The sequence below is a fragment of the Osmerus mordax genome, chromosome 9 (genome assembly GCF_038355195.1).
Source record: "Osmerus mordax isolate fOsmMor3 chromosome 9, fOsmMor3.pri, whole genome shotgun sequence".
Lineage (NCBI taxonomy): Eukaryota > Metazoa > Chordata > Actinopteri > Osmeriformes > Osmeridae > Osmerus > Osmerus mordax.
The window spans coordinates 3295616-3320002 of record NC_090058.1 but is presented as its reverse complement, the minus strand read 5'-3'; the positions used below and the strand labels follow the sequence as shown (position 1 = coordinate 3320002).

The 24387-nt window shown below is 49.0% G+C and overlaps 2 protein-coding genes across 5 annotated transcripts in view; one reads left to right on the top strand and one right to left on the bottom strand.

Moving 5' to 3' along the window:
• LOC136948849 (transcription factor IIIB 90 kDa subunit-like) overlaps nt 1–24078 on the top strand; it is a 30379-nt gene extending 6301 nt beyond the window's left edge. The window contains exons 7-19 of one of the 3 annotated variants that reach the window (XM_067242947.1): nt 4119–4268; nt 4968–5061; nt 5652–5778; nt 5954–5993; nt 6105–6197; nt 6775–7062; nt 13477–13538; nt 13671–13752; nt 13840–13895; nt 14320–14576; nt 21027–21078; nt 22840–22993; nt 23111–24078. In XM_067242947.1, the coding sequence (XP_067099048.1) occupies nt 4119–4268; nt 4968–5061; nt 5652–5778; nt 5954–5993; nt 6105–6197; nt 6775–7062; nt 13477–13538; nt 13671–13752; nt 13840–13895; nt 14320–14576; nt 21027–21078; nt 22840–22993; nt 23111–23142 (1487 nt within the window). In that variant the 3' untranslated portion in view covers nt 23143–24078. Of the gene's footprint in view, nt 1–4118; nt 4269–4967; nt 5062–5651; nt 5779–5953; nt 5994–6104; nt 6198–6774; nt 7063–13476; nt 13539–13670; nt 13753–13839; nt 13896–14319; nt 14577–21026; nt 21079–21200; nt 21308–22775; nt 22994–23110 lie in introns of those variants that run through there. The other 2 variants (XM_067242948.1, XM_067242949.1) reach the window with 2 other exon arrangements.
• On the bottom strand, nt 12–3248 carry LOC136948850 (BTB/POZ domain-containing protein 6-B-like). 2 transcript variants are annotated; one of them, XM_067242951.1, is made up of 5 exons: nt 3007–3248; nt 2502–2796; nt 2117–2207; nt 1908–2026; nt 12–1406 (listed from the first exon to the last, which is right to left on the bottom strand). In XM_067242951.1, exons 1-5 carry the CDS (start codon nt 3029–3031, stop codon nt 374–376), a joined length of 1563 nt encoding a protein of 520 aa, XP_067099052.1. In that variant the 5' UTR covers nt 3032–3248; the 3' UTR covers nt 12–373. The 2 variants fall into 2 exon arrangements, with proteins under 2 accessions (XP_067099052.1, XP_067099051.1); XM_067242950.1 differs by having other exon boundaries at nt 2502–3248.
• Nucleotides 24079–24387: the final 309 nt, after the last annotated feature.

The window sequence follows — 24387 nt, the reverse complement described above, 5'->3', positions numbered from 1 at the left end:
AGTGACATGTCTTGGCCACATAACTTTTATGATTTTGTTCAAGTTGGTTGCCTTGTACATAAACATCTGAGTTTACTAGCTTCAAGCTGTAAACAAGTCAACAGAAATTTACAAAAAAAGCACAACATCGCAGAGGCCGTCCACTTAATTTCGCACAAAGGACAACTTTTTGCAGCGTCAATAATTAAAATAAAAATACATTAAATTAAATAAGATAAAATAAGGTTCCTTCACTTGAAAACAGGCTTAGAAGAATATCAGTCCTTTTTTGTGAAATATTCTACTGTCTTGATGCTACGTTATTTAGAAGTCTGAGGTTTAGATCCATAGTTCTTCTCAGCTGTCCACCACCTTGAGTCTGGACCAGTCCAACTCATGCATAGAACACCAGTTCTGGGATCTGCCCCCCCTGCACCCCAGTTCCATTGGTACTGTCCGAGGAGCACTGGAACTGAAATGTCACTTTCCCGCACTGCACTTCCGTCATGCCTTCCTGCCCAAAATAACTGAGTTCGTTCCCATCTAGGATGGCACTTACTGTGTAGAAGGCATCTTGCTCCACCTGAACCGGGTGCTCGAACCACACGGGGAACGTGCTGCTCGACCCATCAGACACAAACCGGGTCATGTTCTGCGCCAGGGTCACCCCCTGCCTCTTCAGTTCAATCTTCACGTTGTACTCTGCCTTGCCTCCACTGGAGCCATACAGCCCGAGTCCGGCGATAAAGATCCGCTTGTCCACCGCAAACTGGATGCTGTCGCAGCGGCCTCTGTAGCGCCACTGGTTGCTGCGGTAGGCCGAGGACTGGAAGCGGTGGCACTTTTGGGGTACCAGGCCCTTCCTCTGAGGCAGGGGGAAGTCCAGCTTGGGTTTGTTGGCGGCCGTGTACCACAGAAACACGTCATGCGTTTCCTCCAGGGTCAGGACGTCGGACTGCGCCGCCCCGTCCGCAAACTCTTCCAGCGTCATGGTGGGGATGCGCACCAGGTACAGCGCCTTGCCCAAAACGGCCCTCTTGTTGCTGGAGGTCGCCCCCAGCCCCTGCCTCTTGCACTCGGACGAGGCCCAGTTCTTCACGGCCTCGAACACCACCACCTCCTTGGTGTTCAGGGTCTCTCTCTGGAGGATGATCTCCAGGGTCTGTAGGTCGATCTCGCAGAAACCCTCCGAGCCCAGGGCCAGCTCCGCCTGGGCGTCGATCACCTCCCAGCAGCGCTGTGTCAGATCCGGTTCCTCAAACAGCCGGCTCTGGGACAGCAGCACGCAGGCGTTCCTGGCCTCCAGGCTGGTCTCCAGGAAGGTGACGCAGGCCTTGGCCAGGGCCGGGACGATGTACTTCTTGGCAGCATACAGGGTGGCCAGCACGGTGTCAGCCTCTAAGTCAATCTCGTCACTGTACATGTACCTGAGAGAGGCGGAGGGAGGGTGTGAAAACTGTCGTACTGGCAGAAGGCAAACCAACAGGCCTACAAATCACTGTCCTGTTGCTTCTCTGTCTACCAAAATAGAAACGTCTTACTTGGCACAATCTCAGTCTGCCAAAAGAGGACAGCTAACTTGCCACTATCATGCTCTCCTTTCAAAGGATGGAAAAAAACAGCCATGTTCTATTTCATTGCCTTGAAATTACAAATGGTTACAGAATCAACAATGGAGAAAAACTTTGTCCCCCAAACTGCCTGCTCCCTTGATGAAAATTGTTATCCGTGTATTAGAGAAGTGTTTTCAGGATGAACAAAGGGCACGGAAAGCAGCAATTACAGCTCTCTATGCTGTTCCTCATAGCCTCTGGCTCTCTAGTATTTTGGCTTTCCACTCGGCTGGTTTTGGATGAGTAATACTCTCCTTTGAAGTGACACTGGGTTTGTCATTCACAAGGAGGGCCTGCATGGGGTGAGTGGCTTACTTCAGCAGAATTAGAAAAGCAGCGGGTTCCACGTCTGGGATGTGGATTTCGGACTCTCCCTCGGCAAGATCTCCGTAGAACATGGCACAGAAGACTGAGCTGCCCACTGCCAGAACATACTGGAGAAAAGAACACCTGAATGAATTATCTGGTGTATGTGGACAGTATGGTTGTCAGACGTGTTTTTCTAAATGGAGTCGAGGGTTTACCTTGTGTGCTGGCAGCCTCTCTGATTCTCCCAGGGGACCAACAATGAAATGAACATCAGCCATGAGCTCATTGTTAAACATCAAGGCATTCCTATAGCAGAAGAAAAGTGTTAATACAACACACTTTCTATGTTTGCTCTTCTGACAATTACAGCTGTCATTACAGCTTTGGTACACACAATGACTTGGCTTGAAAGCACACTATAGCTCTGGGGAAATCTGAGTCTGATGTTGAATAGTCTCTACGCTGCTGCCATTACTACACAACTGTATCGAACAGCCACCTGTAGTCTTTGAATATAAAAAAAAAAAGCCTTACAATCAATTCAACATCGGCACCCATAATTAACTGAACGTCAGCAAAGAAGTTAATAGGCTACAGTACCTCTCTCGTAACGTGGGATGGCTGGACTGCCAGCTCGTGGGATCGATGTTGTTGTTGTTTATGTTCTGTTGGGTGGTAGGGGTTGTCGCTGTTGTGGTTGCCGACTGGGTGACCTGCACATCGTTTTTCTTGTCAGTAACCATAACTGTGGTTCCGTTGTTGGGTAGGTTGGTGTTTGCGGTCGCTGGGTACAATTCTGCAGCCATCTTCTTCGTCAAGGACAGGGTTAGAATCTCATAACATACTGGGAGTCTTCCCGAGTGTTTACCAGTCTTTTTAGACTTTTTCAGTGTTTCTGGAAGTAAAAGTAAGAAAGTCAAACACTTCATGATCCGACCATGATGGAGCAACCTGCAATCTGACGTTGGCATCAGCACCAAGCGTTGGTCACACACCAATAAATAATAGTAGAGCTAACTAAGATTGTACTGTTGGTGATCGAAATCGTCTTTTTATATTTTACAAGCAATAACTATTACCGTTTTGATACCGATTGTCTACTAACCCCGAATCAATTTTAAGAGCAACATCTAAATATCCGTCCCGGGGAGTTGTATTCCAACTTCATGCAAAATATACTTTTTTTCTTTCTCGTCTCATCTTCTGTGCATTGCCGGTCCTTTCGCCGGTGTTTGTTTTTCCTTATCGAGCGAATGGTAAATCCAAACAATCTTTGCTCCGCTTGCGGTTTTAGTCCAGTGATTTTTTTTTTCCTCTGCAAATCCTGGCAGATGTTTTCTCCGGAAAGCTCCTTATCAACGCAGACAAGGCGGGGGCCCTTCGTAGCGGCTGTGTCGATACAATGTGAATAGTAATTTGTCGTGTGCTGAGTTTTGGGTCCCGTCTATTTTTTATTTGTGGTGTAATCCTCTCGGACGCCCATCTCGCTGTTAACAAATCAGATTTACGGAAGCAGTCAACGTCAGAAGCTTACAAGCGCCTCCCCGGACGGATTCATAGTGCGTCTACCAATCTGAATCAGCGCACCCGCTGCAGTCACTGAAAATACTTTTGTTTTAAAACGAAACGCATATTCAAATTAGGCGGTGTGTTGGTATATTATTCATCATATTTACATTACAATTACATTTACATATGTTCAAAGTGCAAACGTGTTTGCAAAGTAAAGCTGACTAATGACTCGTGTTTTACTCATAGTTGCATCCTATAAAAAGCATGAGCTAGTGGCGAAAAGGGTGTCGACAACCAAATACTAACTATTTAATCTAAATATATTGAATGATGTTGCGTCAAAATAAGTAATTATTTGATCTTACGAAGACAAGAATAGATTGCGATCCAAAAACGGCATTGAGAACATTTAAACAACTTTAAATCGAAACCATTTTTGTTTATATTTATAACACTTATAGCGATTCATGTTGTTTAATTGTAACTTGTTTAACTACATGCTCTTGTGGTTCTTCCCTTTGGCACTTATTTTGGTTGTTCACAATATGTGCTTCATGGTTTTTGCTACCCGCAATGTTTTTGGGGCTATCTTGTTGTTATCAGTGACCTATGCACTTTGTAAAGCTCTCTCTTGGAAATCACTTTGGATAAAAGCGTCTGCTAAATGAATAAATGTATATTTCCCCTCCGTCTTGTTCCCTCCAGACCCGTGCTTGTACATCCCCCGCTTCACCCAGCTGCTAGAGTTTGGAGATAAGAATCGTGAGGTCTCCATGACGGCTCTGAGACTGCTGCAGAGGATGAAGAGGGACTGGATGCACACCGGAAGAAGGCCTTCAGGGCTCTGTGGCGCAGGTAACCATGAGCACAGGTAACCAGGGTGACGACAACACCCTGGCTCACACCCCTCGGCCACTCGCATACCAACATGTCTGTTTACTCAAGCAGTCTGTTATTCCGCGTCACATTCGGTCATGGTTACTTGATTACTTATGGCAGTCAATGGGTCCACATAGGCTTAGAACACTATCTGAAGGTTCATGATGCTATAAAAAAAAAAATATATATATATTTTATTCTGACTGATGACAATTATTATGAATACATCAGTGTTTACTTCTTCCCTTATTGGACCACAGAACATGTCCTGCTTGTATGCACTTCCTCCAAGACATCCTGCAACTAAATAACTAACTTCCTCTGACGTTTATATTTGCTCCCATAGTTTCACTTCTCTGTCTTGCTCTGTTCCTCGCCACTGCAATATCTGAATAATTAATTGTTTATCATCAATCATTTAGAAGGATTCACTAACACACAGAAAGGAAAGGTTTGGAAGAACATGCTACTCGATATAAAGGGAATACGTTTGAGATCGTCTGTGACATAACCACAATCTAACAGCTTGAAATGGAAAAAAAGAGAGAAATTACAGCTGCATGTCGAAACCAGTATCCATCAATCTTTAATAACACAGTGAGAGTTATGTAACTTTAATGCAGTCTTGACATGGTGTACGGTTGTGCTCACCTTGACGTCCGTTCCTATTCGCAGCTCTGCTGGTGGCCGCTCGCATGCACGAGTTCCGGCGCACCGTCAAGGAGATTATCAGTGTGGTGAAGGTTTGTGAGGCCACACTACGAAAACGGTAAGAACTGGCGGAGGAGAGATTGTGGCACCCAAGAGCCCCCATTTATTTCACATTTACATTTAGTCATTTAGCAGACGCTCTTATCCAGAGCGACTTACAGTAAGTACAGGGACATTCCCCCCGAGACAAGTAGGGTGAAGTGCCTTGCCCAAGGACACAACGTCATGTGAATGGCCGGGAATCGAACCAGCGACCTTCTGGTTACTAGCCCGATTCTCTAACCGATTCTCTAACCGCTCAGCCACCTGACTCTATTTTAGCTCCCTCTATTTTAGCTGGAAGAGTTTCTATAGGAGAGCTATATTATACAAAATAGAGTCAGGTGGCTGAGCGGTTAGAGAATCGGTTAGAGAATCGGGCTAGTAACCAGAAGGTCGTTGGTTCGATTCCCGGCCCAGCCACATGACGTTGTGTCCTTGGGCAAGGCACTTCACCCTACTTGCCTCGGGGGAATGTCCCTGTACTTCCTGTAAGTCGCTCTGGATAAGAGCGTCTGCTAAATGACTAAATGTAAAGCGTGCTGGATCCCCAGGACCAGGTTCGAGAGGCTAACCTTCTGCTTCTCCTCTGTCCTGTCCCTGGTTCAGGTTGAATGAGTTTGAAGAAACCCCCACCAGTCAGCTGACCATCGAGGAGTTCATGAAGGTGGACCTCGACCAGGAGTGCGACCCTCCGTCCTTCACCGAAGGACTGAAGAAGAAGAGGATGAAGGAGGTACGGAGAGAGGATGGATCTGGACGACCACGACTACTTCGTGAACGTGTTTCGTCACCTGATGCTTAACGACACCTTTGACATGTTTTAAGGAATGCGTTCCACTTCTGTGTGTTTGTTTTATGCAGTGTTCTTTCTTCCAAGCATCACTGTTTTTGCCTTCTGTCCTTCTTAGCTTGAGATCGAGTTGGAGAAAAAGATCGAGGATGTTCAAGGTGTGGTTCAGCATATCAAATTCAGACTTTTGAAGGAGAAAGAGAGAAAGAAAAAATCGGAACGTTTTGGTGTATTTCAGTTGTGGACTTGACTGGTCGTTCTCTCCACAGGCGAGGTCCACTGCTACCAGGATGAGATTGAGATGGAGCTGGAGATGAGCAGGCCCAAGTTGAGAGGGATGTTTTCCTCGTATGCCAAAAGCGGTAAGCTGCCAAGGGGCTCCGTTGTGTTTGGCAGACATGTTCTCCAGCTAGCGACCCCCTGGAGAGAAGCTCCAGAACCCAGCTATGGACCCCCTGGAGAGAAGCTCCAGAACCCAGCTCTGGTTCAAGGAGAATCCAGCTGACTGTTGCACATCCCTGAAACTTTGATATGGTCTTTGATAATAGATTTGTGAGGCACAATTCAGTTTTTGGCTGATGTACACTTGGAGATCTGATGATAGTTTGTGGTGGATATCTACATTATCTACATTTCCCAACCAGATTTCCCCCCTCAAGTTTCCTTTATCTCACCAAGGGTCAGTGGGGCGTTTACAGGCTGTGATGGAAGCCTGCTGGTATATTGTGAACACTATAATAATATAGTAATTATTGATACCAGAGTGAATCATTGCTATTACATAGCTCCAATTGAGATGCCATTTCAGCACGGGCAGAACAAAAATACTCTAAATGTCAGTTTTGATTAGTTGACATTCTCGGTCTCCCTCACATTGTCCTTAGGTGTCACGTGTGTCTTTTTGTTAACGGCCAACTGTCTCTCCCCCTCGTCTGCCAGACCCTCTGAGTAACCACGACGACGCGTCTGTAGCTTCGGATGTTCCTGATTCGGACGACCTGGAGGACGAGGAGCTGAAGGCTGTGGCCCAGCACCTCAGCCAGGGCCTGTGTGACCAGGCTGACTCCGGAGAGGACCAGGAGAAGGAGGAGGAGGAGGAGGACGACGACAAGTGCTTTCAACGTAAAGGCCCCTCTCTGGCCTCCATTCTGGGGCCCCTGCCCACCGCCGCCAGCCTGGGCCTCGACGAATCCATCAGCGAGTGCATCGGAGAGGGGCAGGAGAGCGGTGAGCTGAAACATCACTTGGATTCCTTCCTTATTTTAATGTACAGGGCTACATTTATCGAGTTTTTCCCTTCCCTCTTTCCATTTAGATATTTGCTTTGTTCACACACCTCCCCTTCCCCCGTGTGCGTGATCACTTCCTGCCTCTGACGGGGTTTGGAGGGATGGTGTTCATGAGTAACTGGGAAGCGATGCGAGGGTAGGAAGGGTTTATCAGCCGCGTTTAGGAGACTCCCTGTGTAAGACGCGAGGGAGGGTCTAACGTCACCGGCTCAGGCACTGTGGTCACACCAACCGTAGGAAGGTAACATCATGACTCCTCGTTACGTCACCTTGACCTCTGTCAGGGGAGTAGATGAGGTTCAGAGAGACGTCACCATCATAAGATTAAAGATGATTCACATGTCTGAATCATATGCTTTCAGATTAATGGAGAAAGTGTTTTTTATTTATTTTTTATGTATACACAATGCACCATAGGTTTGAGTCATTACATCGCCATGTCCCCTTTGTAAAGTCGAACTCATTCTTTACTCACTCAAACTAGCCTGCCTGCTCTGAACCTGGAGTCCGGCTCTTGATGTGGTCGCCTGGGTGCACATGTCCAACCTCATTCAGAAGGCTGATTAGAGGAAAGCAATCCTCTGTTAGTGTGTCTGTTTGTGTTCGGTGCTGCTTTCAGGGCTCTGTGTAACTGAGGTCTGGTGGAAGCAGGCAGACAGCTTGTCATCCTCTCCTAATTGTGGTGCACAAGGGAGGAGCAGAGATCCTAGGCCTCCTTCAGATCAATGTTTGAAGTATTAAGTGGACAGAGTAGGCTACCTTGTCATTAGAGCTGTGTCTTTCATCTCTGTGTGTGTGTGTGTGTGTGTGTGTGTGTGTGTGTGTGTGTGTGTGTGTGTGTGTGTGTGTGTGTGTGTGTGTGTGTGTGTGTGTGTGTGTGTGTGTGTGTGTGTGTGTGTGTGTGTGTGTGTGTGTGTGTGTGTGTGTGTGTGTGTGTGTGTGTGTGTGTGTGTGTGTGTGTGTGTGTGTGTGTGTGTGTGTGTGTGTGTGTGTGTGTGTGTGTGTGTGTGTGTGTGTGTGTGTGTGTGTGTGTGTGTGTGTGTGTGTGTGTGTGTGTGTGTGTGTGTGTGTGTGTGTGTGTGTGTGTGTGTGTGTGTGTGTGTGTGTGTGTGTGTGTGTGTGTGTGTGTTAGAGAGCGCCCATGGTTTTTCTGTGAGTCTCTGAGTTTGAACTTCTAGTCTGTGTCAGACAGTATGGATGAAGTGTCTGCTAAATTAATACACCAAGTATCTGTAAAATGCTGTTCATGTACATGTTTATCTGTAAAAACGGCAACAGTATTGTTTGCCACTGTCTGCGGCTCTAGGACTTTCAGTAGTTCAGTCTCAGCACTGTCTTGTACCATTTAAAGGCAGCATTGATTGAAGACCTGTGTTTTCAGTAAGGCACTTAGTCCAATCAATGACATTTGCCCTGACCTTAACTGCCTGGACAGGCACTATCCCCTTCTGGCACTCTGGCTTTTTATAGACCGAGAATGTGAGGACCATTTCAAGTGTGAAGCACGTGGATTTTGGCCCATCCCTGTGCTCTGGAGGGGGCCTGCTGGGCTGTGAACCTGCCTGGTGTCACACCAGATGTAGTCGTTTGACAGGTGTAGCTGGAAGCTCGTATTCAGCAATTGGCCTTATCATTCAAGTCTTCTATACAGAGCTCTCTTCGAACGGAACATATTTGGACACATTATATAGCCGTTACACAAACCGAGACAAACAGCTGTGTGTGTGTGTGTGTGTGTGTGTGTGTGTGTGTGTGTGTGTGTGTGTGTGTGTGTGTGTGTGTGTGTGTGTGTGTGTGTGTGTGTGTGTGTGTGTGTGTGTGTGTGTGTGTGTGTGTGTGTGTGTGTGTGTGTGTGTGTGTGTGTGTGTGTGTGTGTGTGTGTGTGTGTGTGTGTGTGTGTGTGTGTGTGTGTGTGTGTGTGTGTGTGTGTGTGTGTGTGTGTGTGTGTGTGTGTGTGTGTGTGTGTGTGTGTGTGTGTGTGTGTGTGTGTGTGTGTGTGTGTGTGTGTGTGTGTGTGTGTGTGTGTGTGTGTGTGTGTGTGTGTGTGTGTGTGTGTGTGTGTGTGTGTGTGTGTGTGTGTGTGTGTGTGTGTGTGTGTGTGTGTGTGTGTGTGTGTGTGTGTGTGTGTGTGTGTGTGTGTGTGTGTGTGTGTGTGGCTGCTTTTGGCAGACCAAAAGCCACTCTGATGACTCAGTTGTGGCCTTAAAAGAAGTCGAGACTGATGGCTACAGAAAGTCATTCAAGGTTGTAAAGAATGAAATGCTTCTATGGTATCAGTGACAGAGCGACTGAACACTGCCACCTTGACAAGCCTGAGGAGGCTGGTATTACTAACACCACGGCCCAACGCAATAGCAGCAAGGTCAGGTCCCAGCTAACCTCGTCACTCACACAGACACACACACAAACACACACGCACGACTTTAGCTCATTCCATTCATTTACTCCCGACTTTCCTCTGGCAGCTGGAGATGCCTGGGAGGGAGGGAGAGAGGGAGAGGGAGAGGGAGAGGGAAAGGGGAGGGAGGAGTTGGTGAAGGAGCAGCAGGTGGAGGGTGAGAAGGTGGAGGGATCTGGAAGAGCAGGTGAAGGCAGAGGTGATAGAGGAGGCAGTTCTGTACAGGGTCGGGGGTGGGGCAGTATGGGGGGTGGCAGTAGGGTGGTACAGTAGGGTGGGGCAAGCACGGCAGATGTCTGCATGACCAGCCCCTCTGGGGAGACCTGGGGTGGAGACCCCCAGCCAGTTACACCACCAGGTCACACTAAAACAGGAGATGAAGCCACGCAACGCTCCCTTCGGTGATCCCCTGTGACTTGGCTGTGATGTTGTGAATTCTGCATGAGGGACTGTGTATTTGTGTGTGTGTGTGTGTGTATAAGGAGCATGTCCCTGGCCAGACGCTGCATCTCTGGCTCTGACACATGTCAGACGAGCCACTGATGATTGGATATGATCCATCTCCCAGGCCAACGAACCGGAGGGGAGGGCTGGACGTCTGATTGGAGGTGACACACACCGTTTACTGGGCTGGACGTCATGCCCCCCCCCCCCCCCCCCCCCCCCCGCCTGGTGTGACGTCACAGGGTTAACCCCCTTCCACAGCCTCCTGTTCTGGCCACGGAGCACAGATGCATACTCTACCCATGCTGTCATGGATATTTAACGCGTGATTCATTCACAAGACTGCTGGTGTGAATAATGACTTGAGTAGTGTGTGTGTGTTCTATGTACATGCTTGGGTAGAGTGTAGTGTACACATAAAGTTGTACTATAACTCTTGGACTTGGTAATGCAGGATGGTTTTTCTTTATCACCATTCAAGGTTAGGAACTGGAGTTTGAGAACAGCCTCTGGTGAAGGATTACACAGCTCTCGCCATTCCGCCCTCTCTACCTCCCTCTACCTCCCTCTACTTCCCTCTCTCTTTCTCTCTCCCTCTCTCTCCCTCTTTACCGCTCCCTTTCTACTCCTCCCCATCTATGTCCCTCCAAGTTCCTCTCTACCGCCTCTCTTCCTCAATCTCCGTGTGCCTCTCTCTCCCTCTCTATTAATCCTGCTCTCATTCTCTACTCCTCCCTCTCTACCTCCCTCTAACTCTCTCTACCTCCCTCTAACTCTCTCTACCTCCCTCTAACTCTCTCTACCTCCCTCTCTAACTCTCCATACCTCCCTCTCTAACTCTCCATACCTCTCTCTCTCCTCTCTAACTCTCCATACCTCTCTCTCTCTCCCCTCTCTAACTCTCTCTCTACCTCCCTCTAACTCTCCATACCTCTCTCTCTCTCTACCTCCCTCTAACTCTCCATACCTCTCTCTCTCTCCTCTCTAACTCTCCATACCTCTCTCTCTCCCCTCTCTAACTCTCTCTCTACCTCCCTCTAACTCTCCATACCTCCCTCTCTAACTCTCCATACCTCTCTCTCTCTCCCCTCTCTAACTCTCTCTCTCCCCTCTCTAAATCTCTCCATACCTCCCTCTAACTCTCTCTCTCTACCTCTCTCGTCCCTCCGTCTTTCGCTCGGGGCAGTGGAAGAGGCTTGAGGAGGAGCAGGTGGTTGAGTGGGAGGAGGGTCTGTCTGGGCTCTGTCAAGGTCAGGGAGGTCACGTTTTAATGGGCTTTTCCCAGTCCGCCCCCCGTGTCAGCCAGAATATCACACTGCATTTATTTCCTCGTCTGTTCAGGGAACAGAGCAACATCCAGTCCTGTTTTTCCCCATCTAGTCCTAACGCCTGGCGGACAGGTTTGAACTTTGAGAATGACGCGGCATGTCGTGTTGCAGGTAGAAGCAGTGTTTGATATGAAGCTTCAATAGGATCACCAGTACCCCAACTTCAATCCCTTGAAGTCTGGATACTGGTGAGGGTGAGCACTATGTCACCCTAATGATTCATCCTAGGATCACACAAACTATTGAGTCTTTGTTTTCTTTGAGGCGAAGGGGAGGGGGAGGGTGGGGGGGTGCACAGGTGCAGAGTATCAGCAGACAAACTCTTGACATTCCCTCTAATTTGCTGAATCTGGTAGTTTTTCAATTTTATTTTTTTGGTCTGTCTTTTTTCTTCTTCTGAGAACACTGAAAACGAAATCATCAAGGAGACGGGATCAGTGTACTCCTTCACTCTTCTTCTTCTCCCTCTGTGTTCAGAAGGCCAGCTCCACCTGGGGGAACTGCTTGCTCGGAGCGTTAAGCACTCCTGGGTTTCCCCCTTGCACACCTGCACGGTCACGCCTCTGTTCTCTGACCACATCACTCGGGGAAGTCAGCTGGGACGAGGCGTTCTGTGGGGTGGGTAGGGGGGGCGGGGGGGCGGCTGGGGTGGGTTGGGTTGGGTGGGTAGGGGGGGATGGTGGCTGGGGTTGGTTTCATATTTCTTAGGACTGTAGTAAGGTAGGGTGTTTAGCTGGTACACACACACACACACACTCCCTCCCCCTGCCTTGGTTTGGGCAAGGTCCAGAGATTCTGTAGAAAATATTCAGTTCCTTGGAAAGCGCAGGCTGTGTGATGGTATCTGCACAGCTGAGATGTTGCCAAAAGTGCTGAGGCTTTCGCACTCAGCCCAGCCCTGCAGAGGCGTAACTGGAGGGGGGGGGGGGAGGGAGGGGGAGGGGAGAAGGACGACAAACATGCTATTATGAGAGCTTTTAATGAGCAGGCTGTAAATCAGGCTTCCAACATGTGTTTTGATGCCATTTTTGCGTGTGAAGATCTGTCAGTGAAACGGTTACTGTTGTCGTCTGCTTCTGTCCACACAACGTTTTTTCCCCTCTTCTATTCAGGGACTGTATGATATTTGTGTCATAGTAACAGTGTGTGGTGCTCCTCGGTCCTGGAGATATCTGTTTTTCGCTCCTCTGTAGAGATCTGTGCTGTGTGTTTTTCTTTTATCTCGGTCCCTCTCCTTGTGGCAGTGTGTTTCTGAGGCCTCATAGGCCTGGTCTCTCCTTATCACCTCCCCACAGTCACTGCACTGACGGAAGCTACTGAGAAGCCTGGCCCTGAGAGATTGTGACCTATCAGTGTAGTCCATTTGAGAGACTTCTCTTAGGAGAAAATCTTCTACGGAAATGAATGGACTACTAGATTGCTGCCAAATCCTGTTTCTTCTTCTCTCACAGAGGTGTGTGTGTGTGTGTGTGTGTGTGCGCGCTCCTCCTGTCTCTCCTTAATTAACTAGAAACCCTGTGTGTGGAAGTGTGTGACAGATGTTTGATGTGTGCTCCTGTGGGGAGTTGGTGAATTCGTGCAAGAAGGGCCTTCTGAGGATGTCAAAGAACGAAAACTGACGGAAGTTAAACGACCAACATCAACCTATTGCCTACCGTCACACCTGATGCCTTTTTCCATTTGATTAAGTTTGATGTCTGAATGGTTTATCAATGAGTGGAAATCTACAGGTATAAAGCTGTAGGCAGTTTCCGAGCAAGCCAACCGTTCAGTTCTTTTGTTTCCCTTATCAAAAGTAATCAGGTTTCCTTTGTGAGAATATTTTTCCCTTTATTTGTATGATTTCAGGAGCCTTCGGACTCGGATAAACGAAGGCTGTTGTCTCACACTTTCATTCTGGAGTAATCAAGTACAGAAACAGCCTTGAGAGTACAAAATGGAAATGTCACACATTGTTTCATGAAAATGGCTGCTCAGCATCTGAAACTAAAGCGTTCAGCAAATCTATAAAGCGTATCATAATTGAAAAGAGGCTCCTTTAAAAGTAGACAGGCTTAAACCTGAGTTAAGCCTATTAACCGTTCTTATCAGTTTTTATTTACTGCAAAGAAATATATAAAAAAAACTGAAGTGAAGTTGGACGTCCTTGAACAAAATCATTATTGTGACTCTCTTATTTCAGGTGGAGCCACAGAGAATGGAGAACTAGACCTGAGTGGGATTGATGACGATGAGATTGAGCTGGTGTGTATCTGAGGGGTCACTGGGGCAACGCGTCGTCTTCACAATAACCACTTGCGACAGGTTCACTGCACAGGCGTCGGAGAACGCCTTTTAAAATACTAACCCTGCCTGGTTGGACTTTTCACTCCACAGTATCTCCTGAACGACAAAGAAGTCAAAATCAAGACTGACCTTTGGATGTTGCAAAACAGCGATTACTTGAAAGAGCAGAAGGGTACGTTTCCTTCCGTTGTGTGACACTTCATCTGCTTCCCAACTGACTCTCTGCCAACTGTAGCATCACTGCCATTTTGACTTTCAGAAAAAGAGGAGAGGATAGCCAAGGAGAAGGAACTGGGGATCTACAAGGAGAAGAAGGTAAACCAGGCCGAGCTCTGCTCTGACTGGGCATCTTTTTCTACTTAAAGGGGGTATTCTCTGGTTTTACATCAGAACTTTGTCAGAGTGGAGGCCCTTTGTTGAGGTCTTACATCTGTTGACTGTTTTTAACTGGATGGATTAACTGCATCGCAACCAGTATCTCATTCAGTGAACAGGCTGGGACAGAGTAGGTCCAGCAGCCGTATGCTGTTGTCTTTTCGAAAAAAAAAATGTTTTTTATAATGAGCCCCCTTTTGTTTACCATCATGAGATTATGCTGTGACGGTTAATTGGCACTATTTAAACAATACATCAATTGCAACGACGATTGTTAGATTTTAAATGGATGTTGACTAATTAATGATACTTTGGGACTTAACAAAACAAAAACGTATTGACCTCAGACCTGATGCCCCTTTAGCCCAAGAAATCCTGCAGGAAACGGACTCAGATCAGCGCCAACACCGCAGACGAGGCCATCGAGAAGATGCTGGAGCAGAAGAAGATCTCCTCCAAGATCAATTACGACGTCCTGAGAGACCTCAACGTCAAGCCCTGCGCCAGTCCCGCCCGGCAACAGGCGGAGCCCCAGGGCGGAACAAAGAAGCTGATTGGACGAAGCCGTAACCCGAACGTGCCTTTGAGTTTGGGCACGCCCCTCAGCAGCCTTGGCAAGAGGTTAGTGGATCTCTTCATATCTCAACATCGATTATCTTAGCATGTTGGACTGTATTTACAGCACAGTGCTCACTCTGAGTATTGGACTATTCAGAGCTTATTGGTAAATATCAGAAAGTCAGGATTCAGTCCTGTTTGGATAATTATTGCACAGCTAATTTCAAGGTCCATCTCGAGAGAGAGAGAGTGGACCCTATAATAACGCTCAACGAGTAAAACGGACCCTCTGGATGTGACCAGTAATGCGTTGACATGTGCTGTAGAAGCTGGACCAGGGAAGATTCTAGACTTACATTTACATTTAGTCATTTAGCAGACACTCTTATCCAGAGCGACTTACAGTAAGTACAGGGACATTCCCCCCGAAGCAAGTAGGGTGAAGTGCCTTGCCCAAGGACACAACGTCATTTTGCACGGCTGGGAATCGAACTGGCAACCTTCAGATTACTAGCCCGACTCCTTCACCGCTCAGCTGTCTGACTCCCCCGTAGACTTCCAAACGTGACGGCAGCCGTTCCTTCTGTGAGCCGCCTGTCGCCGTGGGGACAAGCCTCCTGGCATGTGGAAGCTGTAGCTCCTCTCAGTAGTGATGATGGTGCACTTTTCCCCCTCGCCCAGAATAATCGCCAGAGTCATGCAGAGACAGATGCTTCCTCTTTCCCTGGACCGCTGCGTACCCTGGTCTCGGATCGCCTCCTGTCCTTTGCTGTTCTTTTTCACTCCTGTTTACTTTTACGCTCGCAGGATTTACTCCTCGGGATTTACTGTTGCTCTTTCATGCTCTTGTTTACCCCATAACACAGTCATCACCCGTGATCCATTGTGAGCTTCTCAGTTTAACTGGACTGGTTCCTTCATCTTTTATGGAAAGTTGTTTTTGGTTTTCTTGCTTTTGGAGGACTAGGTTTCAGGGTTTTTTAATGGCTTCATGGTTAAAGATCGTAGGAGTTTTTGTACTTGGTTAGCCATCTGCTGGATCCAGTGTTCTGGAAGAGGAGCTTCACATATGGTTTGCTCTGTATAACTGCCATCGTTTTCAAGGAGGATGACGTGTGTGTGTGTGTGTGTGTGTGTGTGTGTGTGTGTGTGTGTGTGTGTGTGTGTGTGTGTGTGTGTGTGTGTGTGTGTGTGTGTGTGTGTGTGTGTGTGTGTGTGTGTGTGTGTGTGTGTGTGTGTGTGTGTGTGTGTGTGTGTGTGTGTGTGTGTGTGTGTGTAAGCCTGGGGGGGGGGGGGGTTGGGGGTTCAGGTCCCTTTTGTTAAGGCAGGGAGAGCCAGTGCTCAAGTTATAATTGTACTTTTAATACACATGACTAAGTTGAACTTGAGATGATCCATCAGATTTTTGAAAGTAAACTTTCTGCAGTTAGTTTTGAACCATCTACTCGTGGCTACAGCTAGTTGGTAAAGCATTCCCTTGGAGAGCTGATCCAGGCAAGATTTCATACGCAACAAGCCTCGGACAACTCCATTTATTTAAGAATGGACATTCTCCCTCAAACTGTCTTCCTCCGTAAAAAATTTAAGTGCATTCATCTCCTTTCAATGAATCATTCATTCAATCATTCATGAAGCATCCCTGTTATTGAATCATTTATTTTCCACTTTTCACTACCCTTTTTACTGAATGGAGCAGTTTGTGAGGAGCTTTTAAGCCTTGTATTTGTCTGGAGAGGGCTAAACTTTGCACTTCGCAAATGCTTGTTCAACCGTGGCACCATGCGCTCTTTTCACATACGCACCACTCTGTAACAGTAGAACAACACTGTTGCAGCTCTTCTCCCATCATGCCAAGCAAAACGTGGCATTTGAATAGAGAAAACACAGCCTTGACCGTTGGCCACAGAAAGGACCCATTCACTGGTCGAGGAGAGGCCGTTGCTCCGGGCCTGAAAAGGTTGTTGTGTGGTTATTTAAAAAAGGGAAGACATGGTGTCAGGGAAACCTATGAAAGTCTAGGAGACGGGTGTTTGACAGTAAATCCATTGTGCCTTGTTACAGGCTTTACTGCTGCCTACACTGCAGCATTGTGCTGCTTTGCCCCTTCCTCCTGCCCCCCCACACCCCCACCCCCTCCACTGGAGGACCCTCCGCTAGACACAGGGAGCTGTTTAGTGTCAGACCTGCCTCCCCCCCCCCGTACCCCTCTATAGTCTCGGCCGCCCAGTCCTCCAGGTAAGGGGCCCTCTGCCCCGCCGTACCCCCAGGTCCTCCAGCGGTCAGGGGCCAGGCCTGTGCGTTACAGCACAGCTTTGTGGTCCCCCACACCCACCTTACCCCTCCCTCCCTCTACCCTTCTCCACGCCTCTCCAGCCAGCTGCCAAACAGGGCCTCCCTGTTCCATCGGTTCTTACTGGAGGATGGAAAAGCACTCTTCCAGAAATAGCCCAGATAATTGCCCTCCAGTGTTTTTTTCCCTCCTTCACTCCTTCATCAGTTTCCCTATTTTCCCATTCAAAGCAGGTTCTCTTTCTTCTCTCTTTTTAAAGCCGTTTTTCCCATTCCAGACTATCGGAGGGAAAATTCTTGACTGCATATTTCACTTTCAGGGGAAGCAGAGTGGAAATGGTTTTAGACTCATTTGGTTTTCGCAAATGTAAATCCGGCCCGCAAGTCACTCTGGAAAACCTCTGTGTCACTCCTCTGAGTTCAGAGAGTTTATGTCCACAGAGTAATGCTCGTGCTTGTGTACATTTACATTTAGTCATTTAGCAGACGCTCTTATCCAGAGCGACTTACAGTAAGTACAGGGACATTCCCCAGAGGCAAGTAAGGTGAAGTGCCTTGCCCAAGGACACAACATCAGTTGGCGTGACCGGGAATCGAACTGGCAACCTTCGGATTACTAGCCCAATTCCCTCACCGCTCAGCCACCTGACTCCCTGTGTAGGATACCAGGCACAGTAGAGCAGGTGTCTGAAGAGAGATCACACTTGTACCGCCCCCACATGTCATACTACAGTGTTCTGGTGTCTGAGCACGTGAATAAAGAGATTTTCACGAGTAATATTACCAGCTGTATTAAGAAAGTAGTGTTTTCCTCCGCTTCACGGCCCCTCCCTGTCGTCTGATCTCCCCCTCTGAAGCCTCTGTGACCACTAAGTGTGTCCTCAGCCTTCCAGGACTCCTCCGTTCTCACAGGAACCGAGAGAGAGCGAGGAGCCCATGCTGCCAGTCTGATCCTCCTGCCCACACGAGGTGGCATGCGCAGCTAGGCGGGCAGGACCACGAGGCTGGGAAACGAGGGCATCCCCCGTCCATGTGGACGTCCGGTGCTGTCCTCATCCGCTTCCTCCTCGCTGGGTTTTACAAACTGCCTTCAACGGCCAAGCCTTTGTTCTCTTAGCACCTTCCACTGTAGCTAATTGTGCCAGGGCAGGATGGAATTTAGACAAGGGGCTGCAAAGTGGGCCATTTGGAGCACGTCCCAGCCTTTGTCCCTAGCCGGGCCTCTGGTGCTGTTGATGTAGGCTAAAGAGGGATGATATCTGGTGTTGTACTTCTGGGCTCCCTCCGTCTGAAGCCATCTTGGTTTGCGACGAGCACGGTTTCATGCTGACAAAAAAAAATTGTAGAGTATGTTTTGTATGTCTCTTCTACCGTTTTTCTTTTGACAAAGCAGCCCTCAGTCTTTTAGAGAAGATATGTCTCAGCATGGGAACATGCATGGCTCTATTATCTGCCATAGAAGTGTTTTCCCCCGCTCTCTCTGAGTCGTTTTCTTCCTGGGGTTTCCAGAACGCTAGAGCCTCTTTCTCCATTGTCAGCATGTCCTATTTTGACAGTATTAAAGTACTCTCATTTGGATTTGGTGAGATATTATGCAGTGCATGGTAGGAAAAAAAAAGAACTTTCATTTGTCATGTTTCTATTTAAACACGTGCAAGCGTACCTGGTCATTAGACCTGTGTAAAAGCCTGTGTTGATTCCTGTCTGTGTGTTTCTGTGTACTGACTCATTCTGACTCCTCTGTCAGTCAATCTTTCTCCTTCTAATTCATCGATACCATCCCCCAGCTACAGCCAGTTGTCAGCCACTGGCTAAACTACTTCCCTAAATCGCCTTTTCAGCTCAGGCTTAGTCTCATTGGCAGTAAGCTGATTAGAAACGTGCAGCTAAGCCAAGCAGAGACTGATAGTCAAACAGAGAGGGAAAGCAGAGGAAGTGAAGAGTGGTGGTGGAGAAGAGGATGAGGGGCTGTGTCAGGGGTTTAGCGGCGGGGGGGGCTAGTCTCCCCTGCCTGAGGTGAAGTGGGCGGCAGCGTTCGGAGGGGGGCGTGGCTCCACGGCACATATGGCCCCTTTGTTTTGGTTTTGGGCCGTGTGATTTATACCTGTCGCATGGTCAGTGGGAGGAGCCACTCCCCGCTGATGAAAGCAATCCTCCGGGGGTGAGGTGTCCGTGGGGGGGCGTCGCCAGCTCAACCCCACGGTGCACTCTGACCTTTGACCTCCAGGCTTGCTGTCTCGGGCCGCTTGCCCGATGTGTGCGGGGGGCTAGCGTTGGAGGAGTGGTGTTGGATGGGGTTAGAGTTGGGATCAGGTTTGATGAGGGTTTATTGAGGCAGTATTACACACAAACACAAACACATGAGCGACCATTCAGCGAGCCTGTCAGTGGGCAGACGCCTCTGAAAGTAGAACTTGTGTCTTTTCCTTCAGGTTGGTTCAGATAGTCTATGTTAGGGCCGGTATGTGGTTGGGTTAGGGCCGGTGTGTGGTTGGGTTAGGGCCGGTGTGTGGTTGGGTTAGGGCCGGTGTGTGGTTGCTGGACATGGTGTTGGAGGAGAGTGTGTGTCAGCAATGTTCCAGTGATGCAGCAACTCTCGCTCTGCTTGTCCAAGCCTGTGAGACTGCAGGATCCTCTGGCATCAGACAGAACCACCCGTCCCACCAGGCGAGACCCTGACACTGAGCTGTCACCAGCCCTGACGACTCCCTGTCTGGCTGGGCTGACTGGCCCAGCTGCAGGGGGTTAGACCATAGGAATGGCACTCCAAGGCCAGCGATCGGTGACTCCCAAATCTGCTCAAACAAGGTCAGCGCCCCGCAGCGTCAACATTAGCCGGCTTAATGACGACCCCCTCTTGTGCTCAGATGTTACGTCGTTCGTGGGGTCCAGGCTGGCTTCGGTTCTTCCAGCTCAGACAGTCACGTTCATCTGGACCCCTGGTCTACCTAACCCCCCCGGTGGTGTTTGTGTTTGTGGATGAATGGAAAGCTCCGGTAGGATGTGAGGTGGGGGTGACAGAGCCAGGTGTCACCGGAGGGGGAGGGGGAACAATCACTCCCTCCTGCTGCCAGGAACTGCTCCGTCCCAGAATGCACTGCGGTGTGAACGGACAGCACTCAGGCAGAGCTGTGCCAGAAATCCCACACAGCAGGGCGGGTGTTGTGTTTTGTTGTGTTGGCAAAGAAAGGGCACCCCGGTAATGTGGGAAGCCTTCTGATTATTCATGATTGGATTGTAAGGAGAGGACGATGGTGGGGGGGAGGAGGGAGGAGGGGAAGGGGTTTTGCCGCCGAGATTTCAAGCCGGCCTGGAAAATTGAGTTTGAAGTCCTGATTATTATCATCATTTATTTATATCAGTGCTCCTCATATCACTAATTTCATTCAAATCCAATTTGCATATATTTCGTTCCCATTCCCCCTCCCTCCTCACAACGCTGAATAGATTAGCGGTTTCGCAGGGCCTGTAAAGGTGAGCGGCGCTCAGTGTTGTTGTCCTCGAGTGGGGAGGGAAGGTCCAGACTACGTCGCCTGGGAGACGGCGGCGTAGCTGGATGCTTTTCTAACGAATGCTGCCAACAAAGGGAGTGAGGACGCAGTGCCTGGAGAACACACATCACACGCCCTCTCACCAAACTCCCCCCAGCGCCGCTAAAGCAGATTCATTAAAAGTTCTGTCTCTCTCCCTCTCCCTCTCCCTCTCTCTCTCTCTCGCTCTCTCTCTCGCTCTCGCTCTCGCTCGCTCGCTCTCTCGCTCTCTCTCTCTCCATCTCTCTCACCCCCCTCTCTCTCTCTCTCTCTCTCTCTCTCTCTCTCTCTCTCTCTCCACACTCTTATCGAGTGTGAGTAAAGCACTTACAGTAAGCCCCCACAGGGAAGCCCCTCTCACTGAGGTGGGCATGGGGGGGGGTGTGCTAATTTAAACACCAGAGATTTTCCCCCGGAAGTTGTCCTGCTGCTTCTCACTGTCTTTCTCCCTGTCTGTCTCACTGTCTGTCTGTCCCACTGTCTGGGAGTGAACATGCAAACAGATGAGTCCCAGCTACTGCAGTAGTACTGTAGACATACTAGATGCTGTAAACATGATGTAGATGTTCTGTAGATACACTGTAGATGTTGTAAACATGATGTAGACACTGTAGATGTTGTAAACATGATGTAGACACACTGTAGATGTACGTCCGTGGCTCTGTTCACAGTCAGGGCTCGTTCTGTTTTGCAGGTTACAGCCCTTCATCTCAGGACCACCCCAGAAGAAGATGGCTCTGGACCAGGTAGGCTGTCAGACCCTTCTCTGCTCCACAAACACACACACAGACTCCATTCATCCGCTTTGTATGTTCACTGCTGAAACAATACCTTGAGACAGACCTCACATGGTTCTTTGTCTCGGCAGTGACATCCTGGTGTTGACTTTCTCTGCGAGGCTGGCTCTCTCAGGGAGCAGAATGCAGACTCTCCTGCCCCAGCAAGCTGACTAATGGGAGAGGAATGTTTCCCGCTGGGTCCTTCTGATGCACTCAGCCTGTGTGTGCTGGGAACATGTCTCTCTCTCTCTCTCTCTGTCTCTCTCTCTCTCTCTCTCTGTCTCTCTCCCATCGTTCCTCCATCCATGTCTTTATCCTCACGCTCCGTCCCTCTGCTGCCACCTTGTTCATCCCTCCATCCTCTGTTTTCTCTCTCTATCCTCTTTTTCTCTCTATCCATCTTCTCTCTCTCTCCCTCTTCTCTGTCCTCACCGCCCCCCTGCCCTCGGTTTCTCTTACCCTTTCTGTCCTCTATGCCTCCCACCCCCCCTCCCTCTCTCTCTCATGTGGTGCTGGCAGCCATGAATGGAATCTCACAGCACAGGCTCCAGCAACCAGGAAGAAAACATTGCCACGAGGGGCCGGGTCAACAAGGCTTGTTACTTAGCAACCCCTCGCTCCCCCCTGGGAAATGGAGTGAAATGGTTACGCTGATTGGCTGAGGCCAGCTTCGCTTGGAATTCATGTTACGTAATGTTGTCTTTTGCTCCAGATGGAAGCAGGAGAGAAAAGAGATGTGTGCTTTGCTGCCGCTCTCATAGCCTCTCTGCGTTTACCTTGCAGAGATGAACACTTCTTCAAACTTTGTTCAGCATTATAACAGCCCTGTGGAAGGGTGGAGGTGTGGAAGGGTGGAAGGGTGGAGGGGTGGAAGGGTGGAGGGGTGGAAGGGTGGAGGGGTGGAGGGGTGGAGGGGTGGAGGGGTGGAGGTGTGGAGGGGTGGAAGGGTGGAAGGGTGGAGGTGTGGAAGGGTGGAGGTGTGGAAGGGTGGAGGGGTGGAAGGGTGGAGGTGTGGAAGGGTGGAGGTGTGGAGGGAGGCAACGAGCCTCCCGCGTCATACAGAGACTGGTCACCTCCTCTTCTCCCGTTCACCGTCATCATTCAACTTCCTGTCCAAATGTTCCTTATAAGGACTCGGGGAGCCTCCAACATCACTGGTTAAACACCGGTCACCTTCCAATCATCCAGAAGCCCCTTATTTATCCATTTCCACATCCTGCTTTCACTCATGATCAACCATCTCCAGCTGTAATTAATGAGGAGCCATTTCCAACGAGGCTGGGCTCAGCAGGGAGGAGGAGGAGGGAGGGGCAGGGGATTGAGGAAAGGGGGGGTGGGGAAGGGGGGAGGAGAATGAGGGAGGGATTGTGTGGGGGGAGGACGGGGGAAGGGAGGCAAGGAAGGCAGGGGATGGAGGGAGGGGATGTAAGGGGTTGGGATGGAGGGGAGGGGATGAAAGGGAGTGGGAGGGAGAGAGAAGGGAGTCACAACTGAAGTAGCACAACATGGGCTCAGATTCACTGTTGCTGAGGGGGAGCTGAAATGTGCCTGCTACACCTGCCTCTGTCGGGCTGCAGCCCCCTGCTGCCTCTTTACTGCCTCCGCTACTGCCTCTGATACCACCACTACACTGCCTCTACTCAACCCCTCCCTTCTCTCATCAGCACCAATCAGCACAGCTGTTTCCCAGGCATCACTGACTCTGAGTGTGATGTCCTCTCTCTCCAGCTGGCCGGCAGCAACCCCCTGCCAGCCCCCTGCCAGCCCCCCAGCTCCGTCCTGGTGGAGGAAGGCCCCGTGGTGTACGACGACGGGCCCGACGAGGAAGAGGAGGATGAGGAGGAGGCCTGCGTCAGCGCCATGCAGCTGATGGGGAGCAGTGGTCAGTGGAACTCTCCGGGCCAGAACGGCAGATGCTGTCAAACTCAATTAGAAGAATAAATGTTTGATGTTGAAAGCATGGTGTAATTCTCGCTGTGTTTAAACGTTTCTCTTGCAGAGTACGGCTGTGAAGGGGACTACGAGGACTGAGCCTCGCGTCGCCTCTCCTGGATGGCTCCTCCGGGCGGCTGGATCGACTTGGCGTATCCAACTGCCACATCCACGCCCGTTTCGTTTCGTGTCTTGACGTTGGAGGGTGTCTGAGGGAACTATGAGTGGTTGGGATTAGGATGAGGTCCAGCTCGTCTAAGGCTGCATGTTGACAGTTGGGGTGGTATCGATGAGGTCGTCTGGGTCTCTGGTGAAGACGAAACAAAACAACACTACTGCTCCAATCCTATATCCAGCACTCTGCCCGAACCTGCTAGTCTGCTTCCTACATGTCTGTCAACAAGCAGAGTTGGCGTTCCGTCTCCCACCGAGGAGACCTGTATTAGTCCTCACATCATGGATGAGGTAAAGGGTATCAGTCGAACCAGTGTTATGATTATCTCAGCTGTGTGGCAGAGAATACATTTGAAAGCTGCTGTTTGAAGCCATTGCTATTAAACTGCCTTGAATTTGTCAAACTATCATAATTTTTCCCTTAGTTAAAAAATGGTGTTAGGAAGAGGTTTGTATTCAGATAATATATAGACTTGTTCCTGTTTTTGCCAAGGCTTGGCTAATTTGATTGTTAGCAAGTTGTTTTGCTTGTGACTGTTGTCGCAGAATGTCAATAAGAATCAATCTTATTAAATGCTCTGTTGAGATCTTTAAAAAGGGTGTTCACTTAAATGTATTAATTTTGATATATGAATAATTGATTACTTGCTATGCAGTTAATTGATTCTAATTGAATGGGTTAATTGCAGCTGAGATATGGTTTTGTAACGAAGATTTTATTGTTTTATTTTTTGGTGGAGTATTTCCTGTATTTAAGGAGGCGAGGGCCGTGACCTGATAGTCCCTCAACACTGCTGCTACTGTACATACTTCACAGGTTGAGAATGTTCTGCGTGTGCTGCTACAGTAAACACCAAACTTACTGAGAAAAAAATCTGTCTGAAGTGTTTTCTTCACCTTGTGAAAAGTGGGGGGTCAGGTGGCTGAGCGGTTAGGGAATCGGGCTATTAATCAGAAGGTTGCTGGTTCGATTCCTGGCCGCACAAAATGACTGTGTCCTTGGGCAAGGCACTTCACCCTACTTGCCTCAGGGGGAATGTCCCTGTACTTACTGTAAGTCGGTCTGGATAAGAGCGCCTGCTCAATGACTAAACGTAAATGTAAAATAATAATTTACGATTTCAACCAATAGCATCGAGAGCCTGCAAGTGACCGTTTTGATGATCTCCT

What these genes read in the sequence shown, in the direction of transcription:
- LOC136948850 (XM_067242950.1), bottom strand. Translation starts at nt 2,872, where the DNA reads ATGCCAACGTCAGATTGCAGGTTGCTCCATCATGGTCGGATCATGAAG. An exon ending in AGAGGCTGCCAGCACACAAG is followed by an intron (nt 2,027 to 2,116) that starts GTAAACCCTCGA and finishes TCTTTTCTCCAG; the next exon opens with TATGTTCTGGCAGTGGGCAG. An exon ending in GCTTTTCTAATTCTGCTGAA is followed by an intron (nt 1,407 to 1,907) that starts GTAAGCCACTCA and finishes CGCCTCTCTCAG; the next exon opens with GTACATGTACAGTGACGAGA.